General features: G+C 43.4%; 1 protein-coding gene across 3 annotated transcripts in view; it reads left to right on the plus strand.

Annotated features, from left to right (window-relative positions):
• YEATS2 (YEATS domain containing 2) overlaps window positions 1-19,041 on the plus strand; it is a 1,498,478-nt gene that overhangs the window by 222,103 nt on the left and 1,257,334 nt on the right. For all 3 annotated transcript variants that reach the window (XM_086943990.1, XM_086943991.1, XM_086943992.1), the window contains exon 5: window positions 8,098-8,337. In XM_086943990.1, coding sequence (XP_086800116.1) covers window positions 8,098-8,337 — 240 coding nt within the window. The remainder of the gene's footprint in view (window positions 1-8,097; window positions 8,338-19,041) is intronic.

Below are 19,041 nucleotides of genomic sequence, written 5' to 3' on the forward strand. Positions count from 1 at the left end.
TGCAAATTCGTAATGAACACATTTGATTAGCCAGATATAGGTCCCTGAACTTCATTATCCCATATTGTTCCCATTGCTTACCCATCACATCATAGATCATTGCAGGGAACGGGGGCGATCGCCATTGGGGTGTATATTGACTATAGCTAGGTATCTTCAAGAGTTTGACCATTTTCCCCCACATCTTCCAGGCTGCTATTACAAATTTAAAGCAGGTTTTTTTGTAGTATCTGGCCTCACCCTGCCAGAGAAGCATACCAGGTGCTGATCTTGCCATTGCCCGCTTGTATATTGTAGGATTAATTGGCCCAGGCCCCCATTACTTGTACCAGTATTGGCTGATGTAAGCAAATCCGCCATCTGCTGCAAAAAGGTTACATAATAATAATACCACATTTGGGAGCTGCCCACCCTCCACGTTCTTGCAGTAGGGATAATAGTTTTAAAGACCGTCTGGTTTTCCTATATTTCCAAATAAAGTTAAAAAAAGTCATCTAATTTCTTTAAGAAAGACCTTTCAATCACAAGGCATTTTAAGAATATTACGTCTTCCGAATATTGAAAGATAAAGTCTATACTTGCATCTTCGATCCATGCTGATCTTATTTAGCAAGGGATTAAAATACTCCTCCATATAGAGCTAACTCCTGGATAGATCGCTACATTCTGCCTACGGCAATCCAAAAAGGGGGTGTTGGAATTACAAAACTGTGTTTTCCCTTTATTTAATAGATAGCCAGATTTCCGACCATACTCCACGGCCAATCTTTCTATTTCTGCTATCGCAGCTTTCGGGTCCGAAGTCACAATAGTGATGTTGTCAGCATATGCCATTATTTTGATGTCCAATCCGTTAACATGCACTGGCTTTATTTTCTGACTCTGGAGGCTTTGCTGAATAATTGGATTGATAAAAAACTGCAAATAAATTGGGTAGTAGGGACACCTCTGCCTCGTCCCCCTGGCAACCTTAATATTACCTGATTCCTGGCCCATGATTTGTAGCCAGGCATAGGGATTAAAATACATTGCATGTATGGCTGTTATGAAACTTGGACCAAACCCCCTTTGATCCCCGATTCCTCACAGATACTGCCAAAACACCCTGTCAAAGGCCTTCTCTGCGTCCAGGAGGATCATAGTCATCTTTTCTCCAGTGACCTCTGCTATATCAAGTAAAGCTATGGTACGTCTAATTTGATCGATGGCACCCCTACCAGGTATAATGATATGCTGCCACAGTGATGCTAGGTTAGCTATGATCCTGCCTAAGGCAGTCACGAAGATTTTTGAATATAGCTTGCATCTGAATTAATAAGCGATATAGGCCGATAAGATGCAGGGTTATCAGGAGGTGGCTTATCTTTATTTAAGAGTATTACTATATCTGTTCCTCGCCAAGAATCCTGGGGGACACCACTAATCTGTACTCTTTAGAATAAGTCCAGAACTAAAGGGGCAATCTCCACCTGCAATGCTTTATATACCTCCAAGGGTATTCTATCTGGGCCAGCCACTTTCCCTGAGGCCATACAGTGTAACACATTTAAAACTTCCTCAAGTGTAATACTCGCTTCCATCTCCTGTCTCGTCGCGTCTTCTACTCTTGTAGATCCCCCGTTGTTCTTTCAATCTCATTAGTAAATGAGGAGCTGAAATTGTCCTGATGATATAAATCCTGATAATACCTTTCAAATATATTGGTGATACCCTTTAGATCTGTACTATACCATCATTCCGCCCCCTTGATTACCGGAGATGTTATTCCAAACTTGTGTCTGCCTTGTACGAAGCACTAACAGCTTAACCACAGATTCTCCATATTCATAATTTTCATTTTTATGTGCATGAAACCCTTCAGCAATCTTCCTACTATAATAGCTATCTATTTGAGGTTTTGCCACCAGTATTTCTTGCCACAACACAGATTCCATCCCTTCTTGTTTATGCATTATTGCTAGGGTATAATCTTTTTTAGGAAAGCCAGCCTTCCAATCAGGCCATTAATTTAATCTTTTTGCTGTTTCCTGGTCTTTCCCACGAAACAAATGATTTCCTCCCTCAGACCTGCTTTAAAGCTGTCCCAAACCATTCCACGAGAGGTGCTATACCGGTTTATATCAAAATAGTGTATCACCCAATGCCTCACATTATGCGCAAATATATATATATATATATATATATATATATATATATATATATATATATATTTAACTTTATTTATTGTATTTTGTGTTAAACAATCAGACATAGGATCATGAAATCAACTCTGTATTTTGCATGTAACAACATTGGACATACACATGTTTCAAAGAGGTAGAAGCAATGACATTTTCTGTATCTTTACAAGAGCACCATACGTTTGCGACGGTAATTCTGAGGAAGGTTACAATTGGGCACATCTCCTCTATTTGACGTAGACCTCAGTGTCATCATTATATTGCTCAGCTAAAGGTAGACACATTGAACCATAGTGAGGTTCGCAGGCTGTTCTCACTCAGTTGACTGAGGGGTACACATTACACTGGGAAGCACAAGTAATTGAGTTGAATAGAAGTCTTAACTCGTATGTTATTGTCTCCAGTGTTAATCGTCTGGATTCCTGGTGGTGTTATCTAAGGGGTGAGTGAGGAGATATGTTTTTAAAGGTTCCTAGATATATTTGGGGAGAGATGACAAGGGAAGCAATTCTGCATAGTTGAGCATTTGTTCTTGGCAGAAAATCAAGTCTCTGATCCACTCCTTAAACTTGGGAGCCCTGCCTTGCCCCCATTGACATGCAATACGGCGCTTGGCCATCAGTAATGCAAGACTAACATATCTACGGGAGGGCTTGGCGACTAGCTTTGTGTATCCTAGTAAGGCCTGCAATGGTGTTGGCACGAGTGGTAGTGCTGTCATCTCCTCCAATACTGTGAAAACGTGTGGCCAGAAATCTTCCACGCCTGAACAGGACAATGCCAGATGAAGGAAATCCACGCCCGTCATGCCACACCTATCACATCTATCTTTGTCTCTTAATTTGAATTTATACATTTTGGCTGGTGTTTAATATATTCTGTGTAAAAAATTAAAATGGATGATCCTAAGTCTACTGCTAGCTGACACTTGCTCTGTCTGCAGAGAACAGTAAGACCATAGTTTGTCCGAAATGGTTCTTCCCAGCTCCCTTTCCCAGTGAGCCCGAGCGGGCACTGCCCCAGCTGCTGTTGAGTGTGTATGACATGATACATGACAAATAGATTGTTGGTGAGTCATTTTCTATCAAATGTCTTCTTAGACCAAGTTTGGGCTTCCACTTCGATTACCATATCCAATATTAACGGGTTATGATCAGAAAGAAATCTGGGCAGCTTCCTAATTCCCACCTTAGTAAGCATAGTGGAAGAAACCAAGAAATAATCTAGTCTAACATACTTCATGTGTGGACATGAAAAGTATATGAACCCTGGATCTGTAGGATTCTTAGCTAGCCAAACATCACTGACTTTTAAAGCGGTCAGGGCCTGATATACTTGTGGCTTCATGCCACCATATTTATAGGTATGGCCCCTGCCCACCTCCTGATTTATATTCAGATCCCCACAAATTACTAATGGATCTGGTCAGGATGCCAATTCAACCTCGAGATGAGATCTTTAAATACCTTTGGCTCTTCCTGGTTCGATCCATAAATGGTACAAACTGTCAATCCCATGGGGAGCTGGACGACTTATCCTCCAGTACTCATTTTACAGGCATAATACAGTTTCTAATATGTATAGCAACCCCACTTATAGTGGAACAAGCTGCTAGGATATAACTATTTATCATCAAAGAATCCTGCTTCCTTCAAGGGATGTGTGTCTCTTGCTAGCAAATTATGTCCGCACCATGGGATCTCAGAACCTCTGCTATCCTCGCTCGTTTGATCTTTTCTTTTAACCCCCTCCCACATTGATTGAACATGTTTATCTTACCCATTTACCAAAAAAAGATCCGTCGTCCTTTGTATGCCAAGCTGCCTGCCTGCCCGACTCTCTCTCCACTTTTCCTACCCCTTTTTCTTACACCACACCCTGTGAACCCCTCACTCACAACCCCACCAAAACCAACACTCCCCAACTCTTATCTTTCCCTCTAAGCAGTGACTCCCCCACCCTCTCCCGACCCACCGAACACTGATAAGCTATCAGACTGACCATCAGTCTGTGGTGATGAAAGCTTGCTCTCTGACTGACATTACAACCCTATCTCATTAATTAATTTAGGCAGCAATCATGAGAACCGGAGATGCAAAAAAAGAGAAAAAAATCTTGAAATAGTATATCCCTCAAATACTGTTAGCAAATCCTTTGCCAGACCCTTTCCCCCCGATATTTTTACTGACATTTAAACAGCCGCTCCCTTTAAATATTTCTTTGGCTTAGTTTTCCGCGGTAATGTACTGAGATTGATCCCCCTGAATCACTTTGAGGTGGACTGGATTTAGCAAAAAGTCAGGTGCCCCCATATCCTGAAATGGCTTGACTAACTGGCGTAAACGCCTGTGTCTCTGGACTGTAAAATGGCAAAAATCAGGCCTAATGGAAAAAAGAGATGTCCCCCATTCCACTAAGCTTCGGGTCTAGCCTTCTTATAAATAGTTTGCCATAAAAGAAAGTTGCCAAAATAAACTAGAATAGCGTGGGGCTTCACTACTGGCCTAACTGCTTGTTTTAAATTAAATGGCACTCCATCGGCCCGCTGTACTTCCAGGGACCTATTTCAACCTTCCAAATCAGGGAATGCTTTAGCCAATATGTCTACCACAAATATCCGGACTTCAGTTCCTTCTTTGCCCTCCGAAACACCAAGGACCCACAAATTATTTTGGCGTTGACTGTTTTCTTGGTTCTCCAGTTTCCTCTGTATATTCACCAATTGAGCCTCATGAGCCGATGTCTGCGCTCAGGTACCGGCCAAGTTACTCTTGAGAGCCTCTGCTCTGGTCTCAAGATTAGACAACCGTTCTCCAATGGCACTACAAGTTTTTTGATATTTTCTTTTACTGATCCCTGAAGCTTTCGCATAGCAGCCTGTGATTGGCGACTGTCCTGTCGGGTTTCCTCATGATGGGAGAGTATAGATTGTAGTATGGTATCCAACTTTGGAGGTATTAATGTAGATGAGCGGGGGTATTAATGTAGATGAGTCTTGTAGGAGAGTTATTGAGGCAACAAGCAGTTGCTCTGAGGGTGAAAAATCCCACTTAAAATCTTTCTTGTGCTGGTTGGATTCACCCTAGATTCCTGGTTGCTTTACGGGTGGTAACCACTGGCCAGTTTTACTGGTATTCGATATACTTCCATTCTCGCTAGATTCAGTTAGTGAGTCCGACCCAGATCCATCAGCCGACCATACGTCATCCAACAGGGAGAAAAAAACAATGCTTGGCCTCAGTGACATGCTCACTAAAGGTTAACCTAGTGGAGTACCTCTTAGACTGTGACACTCTCTGTAGTCTCTGTTGTATGTTAGCCTCATTATGAGGGAGATACTGCCCCATCACCTGCCCTGTGAGCGGAGCACCGACAAAATTAGGCAAATCAGTGCCTGCACCTATTTACCCCTATCTCCAGACTGCATTTTAGGCTGAGGGTAGCCTCCTCCCATCATAGGCTTTAATATTATTAGGTGCAGAATCAGTTACCTTTTCGCCCTCAACCTGCACATTCCAGGCTGGCGCTTCTGCCACATAAGTGATCCTGCTTGTGTGCAGGGAATTCATATCCCATATGAAAGCCTGATTCATGTGCAAAGTGAATATTGTTGACTTAATAAAGTGACTATTGATACTAACAAACACAAATTATGGAAATTTGAAGAAGGAAACAACAATGCGTATGGTGGCCTTAGTAATACAAACTTGTGGTTTTAAATTGGATAAATATTCAGGGGTTGTGATTGATGAAAAATTGATTTGAGCACCATTGTATGGTTTGTGCAAATGCATTGTCTTCAGAATAATACCTTACAGTTTTCTAATTATAAGTATGGAATACTGTTGGTTAAATCTGTTATGTTTATGCCCAGAACACTGTACCCATAGTAACAAATGGTGCCTCAGATTGGTATTAGAATATTAATTCAGCTCTCAGAAATGTGAAAACAGGTGGCAAAAAAATGTGGAATGCCGATCGCCACTGAAATTGAAGTAATCAAGCTAGAACTAGACTAGTGAGCACTAAAATCAAATGTTTGGGATTAGGTTTGGTAGGCTTCTGCAAGAAGAAACGTCTGCTGTTGTAGTAGCTTGTTTATAGGTTTTAAAGGATAGTGAAACACTAAATGCCTCTATTCTCAACACCAAATTAATGAAGGTTTTTTAAAAAACATGATTTTTTTTAAATACGGAAACAGAAAAAAATGTGAAGAACATTGTCACTTAAAAGCACCTGTGACAACAAATCATACGAGCTGTCATTTAATCATCACTAAGAATATATTGGTGGTAAACATGAATTAAATTCGTTGTATACACATAACTACTAACAAGGAATTTTAGGATGTGTTTGCCATGTGTTGAAATCAGAAGAAATGTAGTTATTAGTATGTTTAGTTTTTTGCAACTGAGGCAAGTATTAGACCATTGTGGCAGACTTATAAATCCATATGTGCAATGAGTGCAGTAAAAAATTGGGGGCAGTAGTCCTATTTTAATTAAATATGCTCTGAAAGTGCTTAATTGCTTGGAGCGATTATTGTAAACCCAGTGTGTAAACTTTGGAGCTATGGCTATATATCCCTTGTGGAGCGGAACGCGTCATGGATGACATTATGTCCGCCACTTTTCGTTGTATGGAATAAAATTCACTCTGCTTTTTCACTTGAAGAAAAGTTTGGAGTTTCCTTTGCTGCCTGATGCTGTGAGTGCTTTTGTGGTCATTGGAAAGAGGTCCTTACCTGGTTTTGACCTCGCCGTGGAGTGGCGAGCAGGAACATTGTAACCGTGATCAGGGACAGTTCATGTACAAAACGCGTAGGTGGGGACCCTACAGGAAATTAAAACCAAGATAAAACTATCGAAGTGGTGTGCGGCGTCTTTCTTATTGAAAGTTCTTTTCTCAAGACATAAACCGCGAGGTAGTTCCAAACTTCGCCGCCAGCACCAGCTGTTCAGCAGCTCCTCTCGTATTGGGACTTTTTCTCGTAATATATATATATATATATTTCCATCCACCTTCCTCCGTGCAACGAAAGAAAGACGAGGTCACAATAGGGGAAACCATATGGAGCCAGCTTCATTTGGAAAAACACCCGGATATGGCGGATGCATTTCGGCATGTTGCCTTCTTCAGCGCCTGGGGTGTGTGTGTGAGAGCGGGCGCCGATGACCAGGTAAAATACCCCGCCCACCCCTCAGGCTCACAGTTCACTCCTCCTATTCCAGGTGGAAATCCTTCAGCGTGTGCCTCCTGACGGGCGCTTGATGCACAGCGCCTACAGGTCCCAAAAAGCAGTACGTTTGGGAAAAGGCATGCGTGGGTGGAGAAAAAACTGGGAGCATGGTTATCGTTAAGTCCCCAAAAACAAGTGTCCCCAAATGTCAGCTTGCTCCTTAGGTCCCCAACAGTCCCCAACCGCAGCAACCCACAAGCCATGGGGCTCTTTGTAGCGGGGGCAAGATAGGGATATATATATAATATGCATTTCTTAAGGGTACTGTGTAGTTTAAATGAACTATTGATGACGGTTATTGGAAAGGAATTGTTCATTCTAGTACAGCCACTCCCTTACGTCAGTAAATATGCTGTGCTCTTAACTGTCTTGCAGTGGTAACCGCTGCAGTCTAGGAAATGGATGTGGATAATGGGTAATCCAAGGCCTGAAAGTTCAAATCCTGAAGGAACATACTCTGTTTTTCATCCTACCCACATTTCATTAGGGGGTAGCCTGCCATATACATTTTGAAATCACAAAACCTGCAGTGATAAACACTAGATACAAATTAAAATATTATGCATATTGAATACCAAGCAATATATATGTTGTTAATTTTGTATGTGTTATTTCCCTAGTGTACGTGTCTTATTTTGTGAATTTCATGTTTAAGTTAATAGTTATTTTACCTTTTAGGCTCCGAGATTGTGTGAGCAAATGGTTTTCAACCACCCTTCGATCAAGAAGTTTTTGGAGTCTCCTCCTCAGTCATTCTCTCCTGTGAACCACCCATTTGAGAGCCTGTCGGCCAGCTACTCTGAAACTGATTCACTATCTCAAAATAACGACCTCTTGAACAAGGAAAGTAGCAACTTGGAGATGAGGGAGAGACTTTCAAATGTTGTGGAGCAAAGACCTGGCAGGCACAACAAACAGGTATTATACTACGTTACAAATTGGAATGCTCAATATTACAGGTTCAAAGGTTTTTGCATAATTCTGTGAACCATTTAATTTTCAAGCACTGTTAGTATATTGCTTCTTAGACTTGCTTTTCAGGGCATCTGAAGTCCTTATTGGTTGCATCTTGAACATCTTTCACTTTAATGCGGAAGAAAGAGAGAGCGCAATTCTCTTCAAGCTTTGATGAGCTGTCTGTTGATTTGCAGTATAGGTTTACAAGGCCCACTATAACAACCTTTTACATGTTTACTTATTAATTACTTGTTTTTTAAGGTCCTGGAATGTGGATAATCAACTGACACTACGCAGCTTAGCACAGACGTGTCACCAGCGGCAGTTCGCCATTACTCTGCTGAGATCCTGTTGAGGAATCTGATCAGTTGTCAACAGCAGATCTTGGACTGGTGTGCTATGACCAAATGCAACCCCAAGAGAGGGTTACAGTTGCCAGCCCAACCACCAGTTGCTCAGCACACTGGATTTGAAGTACCTCGAATAAATGCTGTGTGCACATGCAGATTTTACTCTAGGGTCTGTATCATTTTATTAGTGTTGGAAGTTATCTTTCTCACTCCTTTGTGGGTACTATTGGCAGCTCTGCTCTCATCCACCCATGTGAAACGGCCCACAGTGTTTGATGCCACCTGGAACTTTTGTTTTAATCTTGTTCTGTTGCAACTCCCCATGTTTAGTTTACTGAACTTATCCACGCACCTCAATTGTCTCTCTTCACTTCCCCAGAGGCACTTTAGCCAGCTTGGAGTGGTGTATCATGGAGGGGACCAATCTCTCCGATGGTCACAAGTGCTATTCCGGCTCGTAATCAAGCATGACACTGTCTGTGTTGTTTTATTTGTACTGACTATGCTGTAAATTCTACTTCCACATTTGGGGCACTGTTGCAGGCTTTGACCTCCTCTTTGAGTCTGCTTAAGTTCTTCAATTCCACCTCTCCTTTATGTCCCACGGTCCACAGGTCAGCCTCTTGGCACTTGCCCACTTTCCTTACCCGCATTAGATGGGGCATTTCGTCATCTACTTAAACCTTCTTTCCTAGACATCCAGTGCAGAAGTCCAGATAGTCGAGGACAGAGATCCATGCTGAATTCCAGAGGCAAATGCCCTTTTTGGGACTATTTGGCAGTGGCGGCTCGCAGAGGGAGTGCAGTGAGGCGGGGGGGGGGGGGGTAGTGGAGTCGGCCATACGACAGCAAGGAGTAAAGTAAGTAAATAAATAAATAAAACTATTTACCTTGTGCTGGCTGCATCACCAGCTCTGAGATGCAGTGAGCGCAAGGTAAATAGTTGTATTTATTTATTTATTTACTTACTTTACTACTTGATGTCGTATGTCCAACTTCACTACTCCCACCCCCGCCCTGCCGCCCCACAGAACTCCCTCTGCGAGCCGCCACTGCTATTTGCGCCCAACATCCTGGCTCTTTCCTGACTCCTTTTCAGCAGCTATTGTCTTGATTTCTAGGCCAGCCCATATTTCATATGGAACTCAGTTGTTATCCCTCAGTGGGTCTTTGTCCACTACAGCTGAACTTATTAGTAATTAACTAGCCACCTCCTACATATTCTGACCCAATAACTGCAAATCAAGAGTGTGTTTTCTCTCGGTGGACTACACCTTTCCAGTTTCCTAAGGTTACCCCATGGATCTCTGGTGGTTTCCTAAACCGTATATGTATCTTACTTTAGGGTGGGACACTAAGTCCTACGCCATTTCTAGGTCTTGTCTGTATTCTTCAACTTCCTGGTGGTTTCTGGAAGCCGTGCCTTCTTCTGGGTTATGCCTACACTGCCCCTGAGAGTAGACTGCGCAGTCCCTCAATAAATACCACTTGTAAAGGGACTCGTAAAAAAATAGTAATATTGTACCTTGTTCCTTCTTTAATCCAACATCATTATTTCGGCTATATAGCCATAAAAACACATATAAAACAACACATCAATAAAAAAATATACATTCAATACAAGTAAGGTAAAATCCATCTATTTGATCTATTAACAATTACATTCCATTGAAAACAGATATACAATTTACACTAGATATAAAAAAATCATGCTAATCAAATATACATCATTTTGCATATCCTCGCTCATTGGTAACTTAACACCCGTTCATATAATGAATGATGCACTATTTAACTATAGGTCACAACCTTAACTCTCTGAAGGAATGCACATTTTCTATCTTACTTTCTCCATGGACGTCATGGACGTCAGGGAACTACAAAAACAATAGGCTGCCTTGTGTCTGATTTCAAAATTCTAAGGGCCAGATGTAGGAAGGCAAATACCGATTCGGAAATTACCGAATTATACCGATTCGGTAATTAATTTGGTAAAATTACCTACATCCCGATTGCCAGTTCTTAAATACCGAATCGGTATTTAAGAATTGGTTACCTACATCTGGCCCTAAGTGTTTCTCTCTGTTCCCTGATACACTTAATACACAACGGTAAAGCCCACTTTTTCCTGCTATTCACGTAGGCTGGACAGAAGAGTATGGCATTCTAAACCGATTCTTTGATCTCTCCGCAGCAAGGGCACTGCCAATCGACCTTCTTTGGGTCACGTAGCGGTTTGGCAGTAAAAGAATGAAGCAGCAGTGCCCAATATTGAACTTTCAAATACATTCTTGTAGCAATTGTGGACTCCATCTCGTACAGAAAATCTTACTCAGCAAAGCCATTCTTTTGTGCAAGGAAGGCAACAGTTAAAGAACCGAAATTCGACTGACCCTGTAGGTTTCCCAATATATATTGCCAGTAATTGGACCTGATAGATAGGACCTGATAGATAACTTTTAGGTTACACAAGCCTTCCCCGGATTAGTCCACATGCCCTCGTTACCAATCTGCGCAAGGTACATTTTTACATACCTAATCCTCAGTGTTACATGAACCTGGACTACAAGGTATTTCCTCTAGTCCCTGGCGATAGGAAGACAACTCAGGGTTAGCCCTGATTCTTCTCCAGTATTAGATAGGCCTCGCCCCTATTTTATCAGATATGTGTTTTAGCCTTAAACCTAATCTAGGGGGGAGCACTGGTGTACTAATAGGAGAAAGAAGTCGAAATTGGGTACCTTCTTGCATTTTTAATATTCCTGTGGTTGGTTGTTCCATTTTTAGGGTACGGTGAGCTAATTGGGCATGCCAGTCAATCTGCTCATTTAGTGTAATCCCCAAATAGTTAAAGGTATGCACCTGCTCACCTGTCACCCTTTTTAACATATGGTTGGATCTAGTAGAATAACAAGGATTCAAGACCATATGCTTGCTTTTTCCTGCCTGAATCTCCAGACGCCTCAATTTGCAGAAGCACTCCAATCCGTCTAGTAGTTTTTGCAGTGCCCATTTTAATTAATAAAAGGGGTGGCACAGCCCAGATTACTTTAAAGCCTGATGGTAGCCTAATCCCAATCCTATTGTGAAGGGTCGTCTCTTAATAGTATATAGCGTGAGCTGGCCACACTGCCTGCTGTAGTGCTTCCAGGGACTCTTAGTCCCCTCCTTCCATCAGAGGTCCTAGTGGGGCAGTGTAGAGCAGGGTATGAGACCTCTGCTGTTGCAGTGTGCGAGACCAACAGCAAGTGGGTTCATTTGCACGGTGTGTGGTTCAAACCAGATTTTAAAGTAGTGCCTTGCCCCCTGATAACTCAAAAGCAAAGTCGGGTACTCCGAGTGATGCAGTGCTTCCTAGGACTTGTACTCCCCTTTGTCCTGTTTTGGTACAGCTGCAAGTAAGACCAGAATTCCAGGGGGCAGCAGCCAGGATGAAGCAGTAAAGCGAGAGAACAGCTAATGTGCTTTGAAACTATTGACTTGGCCAGTGTGGGGATTGCAAGCTGCAACTTCCAGTGGGTTACGCCTTACCTTTTTCTAGGTGAACGCCATAGTTTACTGGTGGTTTTGGTATCCATGTTTCATTTTTCCAGTTCTTGTTGAGCTTCACAATACCCCTCACCAGATAAAACCTCCACATCTCAGTTGAACCTTCTTCCGTTCTACACCACTTCCCGGGAAAGATATTGTTTTTTTACACTTCTAACTCTCCCCCTCGAAACTTGTCTGCTTGTGACTCGTCCCCTCATTGTGCCTATTCTACTCTCTTCTCCTCATTGTGCCTCCTCTATTCTCTTTCAATTCTAAACTCCCACTGCACTCTGATCTGTGTGCCTCCCTCTTAACAATCACCGCGTCCTTCTATCTTCCCTCATCTTCACTCAAATTTCCATTCTTTTTGTTCTACCCCTCTTATCAGCACCACCTCCCTGTCTAACCATGTCTGTACGCCAATTGTTCCCGCTATTTCCCCCACCCTACCTCACCCAGCCTTCTCTCCAATCCTCAACTCCCGGCTCTTTTCTTCACTATAAGCTCTGTGCCTCCATCTTATCCATCCTTTTTCCTTCTGTCTCCTTTACATCTACCCACTTTCTCTGTCTTGTGTAAGAAGCATTATACTTAGGTTGCCTGAACCCAAAATCAGAAGCTCCATTTCCCACACGGCCACAGAACTCTCATGGTGTTCTGGAAATTGAAGTTCCCATTTTGAAGGTATGGATTATAAGTTGTGCATGGTCTCAAGTGCCCTTGCTAGGCAGTCGAGAATCATTGTTATTACAGACAGATTCTTGCTACCAAACATTTGTTTTGAAAACTTTTAAAAACTGGTTTCTCTTCAAGCATGAGCAAAGCTTTAAGCTGAAGATTTTACATATTTTTTTTGCATCATTCTGAAATAGTTTTGTGAACTTAAGTAGAATAGTCTTTTGGTATCCAGGTGTCATTTTTAGCCAAAAGGCGTAGGCCTTCAGGAACAGGTAGGCCATGTATGAGCATCTGGATTTCATTGTATACTGTGGGGACTATGTCCAGAATTGCATTTTGTCCTAGTTGCAATTGAGCCACCGTTGATTGATTAGTCATGATGGCTCACTGATGGTTTGTACTTTATTAGTGTAAGGGTTACGAAGTGATGAGCCAATGTGCTGTTTGTGTTCCCTTAAGGTGCTCTCTTGGTATTCACCTTGATTATGTTGCTTACATATTTGACTAGGAAGATGGGTCTTTAAGATGCACCGATTTCCCGGTCTCTGTTTTACTTTGATAATTTCCAATCTTCTGTCCTGTGTCTGGGATTTTTTCTTTAGGCATCAAAATTATGTTTATGTATTTTTAGTTGAATTTCTGTTTAAAAAAAATAAAATGAATAATTGCTGGGTCCCAGCAACTTCCACACTAGTTTTAGTGCATTTGTAAGTTCCTGGTAATGATTTTTTTTTTTTACACTTCCCTTCCTTTGTGTTAAAAGTAATGCGCACAAATATTTATCTCTTTCTGCTTGGAATGTAATATGATTTTATTTTTGTACAAGTCTTGGAAGAGGTTTATCAAGAGTCTTAATCGTTTTACCGTTGTTTGTGGGGTGCCGTCTTTTGCAACAGATTGTCTAACCTGACTGTGACCACCAGCCTTTACTTATTTGAACTGATGTTGATCTACTTCCCTTATGCCTGTATTTTGTATTAGCCTTGTCAGATGTACTTGTTTTAAAGGGCCTTCTATATTTCCTTTCATGTATTTTCTGCAGGAGAGCGGACTTGAGGGTGTGGGATTTATTTAATGTTGGGGTCTAGAATGTTAAAAGCGTCCCACCATATAATCCAGAAAGAGGGTCATATATTGCTGGTGTGTCCTTTTAGGTATTAATTATATTCCTTCTAGGGTTTGTATTTTTTATGGTTTAAATCTTTTATTTAATTTTTTTCAACATAGAACAAGACCATCCGCTCTATGATGACGGTGCAACATAAATAGCGATCAACCGCGCCAGTAGAGAGATAAGAGCAAAACAGGCGAAGCAGGTCAAAAATGAACATACAACAATAAACAAAACTTATAGGACCCTCCCCCCACCCCGTCCCTCGTCCACCGGGAAACCAAACAATAGGGAATTAGCTTGAATCTCTATGAAGGTAGGCAACCTCACACATCCGAACTCAGGGGATTGGCGTGGTGTGTAGGAGCTGTAGGTACCTGGGACAAGAAGGGATATAAAGGGTTGCCATAATTCTCTAAAGCCTGTTAATTTTTCCATGCTCAGGACATGCCACAAGTGGTGTAGCCACCCTGTAAAAGTGGGAACTTGGTGAGAACGGCAATGTATCAATATATTCTGGAGAGCTGAGCCTATTGCAATGGCAATCAGGCGGCCCCTTCTGGATTTAAGTGGGTAAGTAAGAGGATTAGGCAATCCTAGTAAAATATAGGCGGGAAACCTTGGAATTTGAGTTTCTAAGTGAGTGTCTATCTCATCAAGAATCTGTGCCCAATAAGATTGAACATGTTCACATTCCCACAAAAGGTGTGTCAGAGTCCCCATCTTGCCGCACCCCCTCCAACAATTAGCGCTTCGCCGTGAATCATACTGATGAATACTTTCAGGTGTATAGTACCAATAAGTAGCAAGTTTTGTCAATGTCTCAGTGAGTCCCCAGTGGTAAGCGGAATGCTTGGCCCTGTAGTGTATACCCTCCCACTCCTTATAAGCCAGAGACCTACCCAGTTCCCGTTCCCAGTGTTCTCGACCAGCATGATAAGCATATTTGTCCTTTGTTAACATCATCTTATAAAGGTCAGAAATAAGTTTTTTGTCAGATGTACGAGTTACAAGCCATTTCTCATAGGTGGTCAAAAAACGTTGTTCTTCAGGTTTAACCTGTGGATGTAAGGCCCAATGGCAGAGCTGCAAATATCGCAAACGTTCCGCTTCCGCAAGGCCAGATTCAGCTTTGAGCTGTGGGAAAGACATCATCCCATCTAAGTCAAAGAGATGACCCAAAGAGTGAGATGCGATGGGCCTCCACGCTGCAAATGCTTTTGCTTCCATACCCGGTTGAAAATCTGGCTTATCAAATAAAGAGGTGGGAGGGGAGGGAAAGGTGGTTAACTTGTACTTGAGGTTAGTGCGATCACAGGCTTCCAGGGTCGGACGAGTGATATGGGATGTGTAAAGATTGGGTGGTCTTTGGTGCTTCGGAAGAAATGGTATTCTCTGCAAGGTCATGTCAGCCACCGCTTGGTCCTGTAACAGCCAACATGTCTCAGATTCAAGGCGATGCCATTCTACTAAGTGTCGCAGTTGGGCAGCATAATAATAAAGTTGGATGTCAGGGACCCCCAAACCGCCCTCCTACGGTAGGAGTATCGCTTTGCCATGCTTAAGCCGGGGTTTTCGGCCTTGCGATATGAATTGTGCTCACTCACATTGAATCTGTTTGATCCAGCCAGTGGGTGGAGAAAGAGGCAATGTTTGGAATAGGTATAGGATCTGGGGAAGGATAGTCATTTTAATAGCAGCTATCCTGCCATGCCAAGAAAGAGGATGGTGTTTCCATCTAGTCCATTCATTTCGTAGAAGTGTGCGCAAGTTCGCATAATTGGTGGCAACTGTGGATGGAATATTGTATCTCTAAATATGAGACCGTTTTGGAGGACCATTGAAGAGCGTGTTCTTCTTGAAGGCGGGTGAAGGTGTATGGAGATAAAGAAAGATTGAGTGCCTCTGATTTATTCAAGTTAATTTTAAACTCCGAAGCTAATATAAAACTATTCATCTCAGCGAATAGGGATCTCAAGGCTGGGATCGGGTCCGACCGGGAGATCAAAATATAATCTACTTAGAGGCCTATAGTATGTATGTCTCCCCCCCCCCCCCCCCCAATTTGATACCTGTTATGAGAGGGTTACGTTTAATCTGCAAGGCAAGGGGCTCCATATATAAGCCAAATGGGAGGGGGGGAAAGCGGGCACCCCTGCCTAGTGCCTCTACTAATAGGAAACAGCAAGGATGTATGCCCATTAACCCGGACAGTGGCTTTGGGAAATCAATAGCAATTAAGGATCCTGGTGCGTAACTTCTAACCCATGCCCACCTGCGTGAGAACCTGATCCAAATATGGCTAATGGACCATGTTGAAGGCTTTCTCGGCGTCCATTGTAAGCAGCATGTACTCACCGTGCGTCCGAGAAGCCTTCTCAATCAGATGGAGAACCCTTTTCGTATTGTCACTCATTTGGCGTTGAGGGCTAAAGCCAGCCTGGTCTGGCTCCACCAAGGCGGACATATATGGTGCCAGTCGAGAGGCGAGTATGCTATTGTACAATTTAATATCAATATTAATAAGAGAAATCGGCTAGTATGCCCCACATGATGTTCTGTCCTTACCGGGTTTGGGAATACCTACTATGGAGGCCTCCAGCATTTCGTCTGGTATTGCCCCTACCTGCGCTAAAGAATTGAATGGTTTCGTAAAGAGGGGGCTAACAGGGGGCAGAATGTCTTATAAAAAGCTGCCGAGTAGCCCTCAGGCCCTGGGGATTTGCCCAATTTAAGATGAGATAGATGCAATGACTTACTCAATTCTGATGTCCCTATCTAGATGATCAGCCTGCGCCGGTGTGAGAGAGGGTATGCCTGCCGCTGCTACATAATCAGCGCTACAAAAGGGGTTTAAGCGTTCACCAAAGTACAGCTGCGCGTAAAAATCACGGAAGGTCTCTGCTATTTCAGAATCCTCTGTAGTTAACTCCCCGCCCCCGTGCAAATAGCTTGGACACGTTGATTCTGCCTAGCCTCCCAGAGTTTTTGTGCTAGTAGGCGACCACATTTATCCCCTCCAGTGTAGAATGAGTGGCGCAGCCGAAGGGCTGCAAATTCCGCTCTGTCTTGATCTATGGTTGCCACCTGCTGCCGTGCTGTGCGTAATTGGCACCAGACCCTATGAGCCCCCGTTTTCTGGTGTATTTGTTCAAGCTCTTGCACCTGTCGAGTGAGGTCGTCTGACTTGCGACTACGTACAACATTTTCTGCCGTGGCATTGGCGGCCAGTATGACCGCCTTGAGAGCAGTCCATTGCGTTGACAGAGTAGTGTCATTGTTAGCGTTGTGGGTGAGATACTCCTTAATCGCCCTCAGAATCTTCTGAACTATGGAGGCCTTCTGGAGAAGGGTATCTAGCAGGCGCCAATAGCTTATGGATTGCTGCATAGGTGGGGGGTTAAACGTTGCGAGGACTGGTTCGTGATCTGATAAAGAGGCAGTATAATCTCAACCTCCATCGCCTGTGCATGTAAAGAAGTTGAACAAAGAAAGTAGTCCAGTCTAGCATAGGTTTTATGTGCACCTGAATGATCAGTGTATGCCTGAGTGTGAGGGTGAAACTGTTTCCAAAGGTCTGTCAGCCCCAGATCTGCTACCCGGGTAAGCCCGGCCATTGAGAGAGCTCCGGCCTGTCCCACATGTTGGCAGGAACACTCAGCCCTGTTATCAAAAACTATGTTCAGGTCACCCCCCAGGATGAGTCTGCGCTCTGTGGTAGCCGTAGCCTCAGTGAAGGCATTATTGAGAAAACTTCCTTGTCCATCATTAGGAGCATAAATGGATCCCACTATGAGTGACACCCCCCACCCTAAATTGGTACATAGAGGCCGACCTCTAATCCCAGCTTCCATCTGTAATACCTTGACCGGAAAGGATCGTGACACTAGAATGGCTACCCCCGCCACCTTAGTAGGCCCTGATGATAACTTTTGTATCGGAAACATTCGAGATTTCAGCCAATGACAGTCTTTGGGAAGGAGGTGGGTTTCCTGCAGGAGGCAGATGTCTGCTTTGGTGTGTGCCAGGTAAGAAAGAACCGCCCTGCGCTTAATAGGATTGTTCAGGCCTCTCACATTCAGAGGGAGAATTTTGAGTGTGCAGGGAGGCATCAAGGACGTGAGATGTGGTAGGAATCTATGCTGGGAAGCTCTACTGCCAGGAAATAAAGGAAGTCAAATGCGCGAGAATCCAGGGGTAGGCTCTCTCCAACGGTCAAAGTACAAATAGGGGAGGTGGACGAGAGAACTCCAAACCCAAAAGAAAACCCTCAAAAACCCATCTCCAACAATTGGCGAGATCAGAAAAATATAAAATTAACAACAGTAGGAACATTAATCCGTCATTGCATGATAACCGGTACAGCCACGTAATTGGGTCCATATTGTGGCCAAATGTGGAGACAACCGCCCCGCCTGCCTGAAAATGCATGGTTGGAAAAACCAGGCTCTCCTGCCCTTTCACAAGTCCCAGAGTTGGGACCCTGCGAGGGCCTCCAGCGTGACCTCAAGTGCAGCTCGCTGTCTCCTGGCAATTTCTGCCTTATCTGAGCGTCTTTTTCGCCGCCTCCTGCCCTGCCGCTGCCAACCCGATGGTGTGGACACTGGCCCAGAGTGTGTGCTGTGACCATCATCTTCCTCCTTAGGTGGGGATATTCCCAAGAGGTGACCGGCTTCAGTGAGAGAGCGCAGTTGCATTAGCTTGCCGTTGTGACAAAATATAATTCTAAAAGGATGGCCCCAAGAGTAAGATATCCCAACCCGACGAAGGTGGTCCGTAACGGGGCAAAACTGCTGGCGTCGCTACAATGTTACTGACGACAGATCCTGGAAGAGCACTGGTGTTTGGTCTTCCAATTGAATGGGATGCATAGCTCTCGCCTTGGTGAGAATGTCCTCTTTCGTTTTTAAGTCGTGCACACAGAAAAGGATATCTGCCGGCGGCACGGTGTTTGCTCGAGGAGGGCCCACTCTATGTGCTCTATATAGTTTAATC

This window comes from Lissotriton vulgaris, chromosome 11, assembly GCF_964263255.1.
Source record: "Lissotriton vulgaris chromosome 11, aLisVul1.2, whole genome shotgun sequence".
Lineage (NCBI taxonomy): Eukaryota > Metazoa > Chordata > Amphibia > Caudata > Salamandridae > Lissotriton > Lissotriton vulgaris.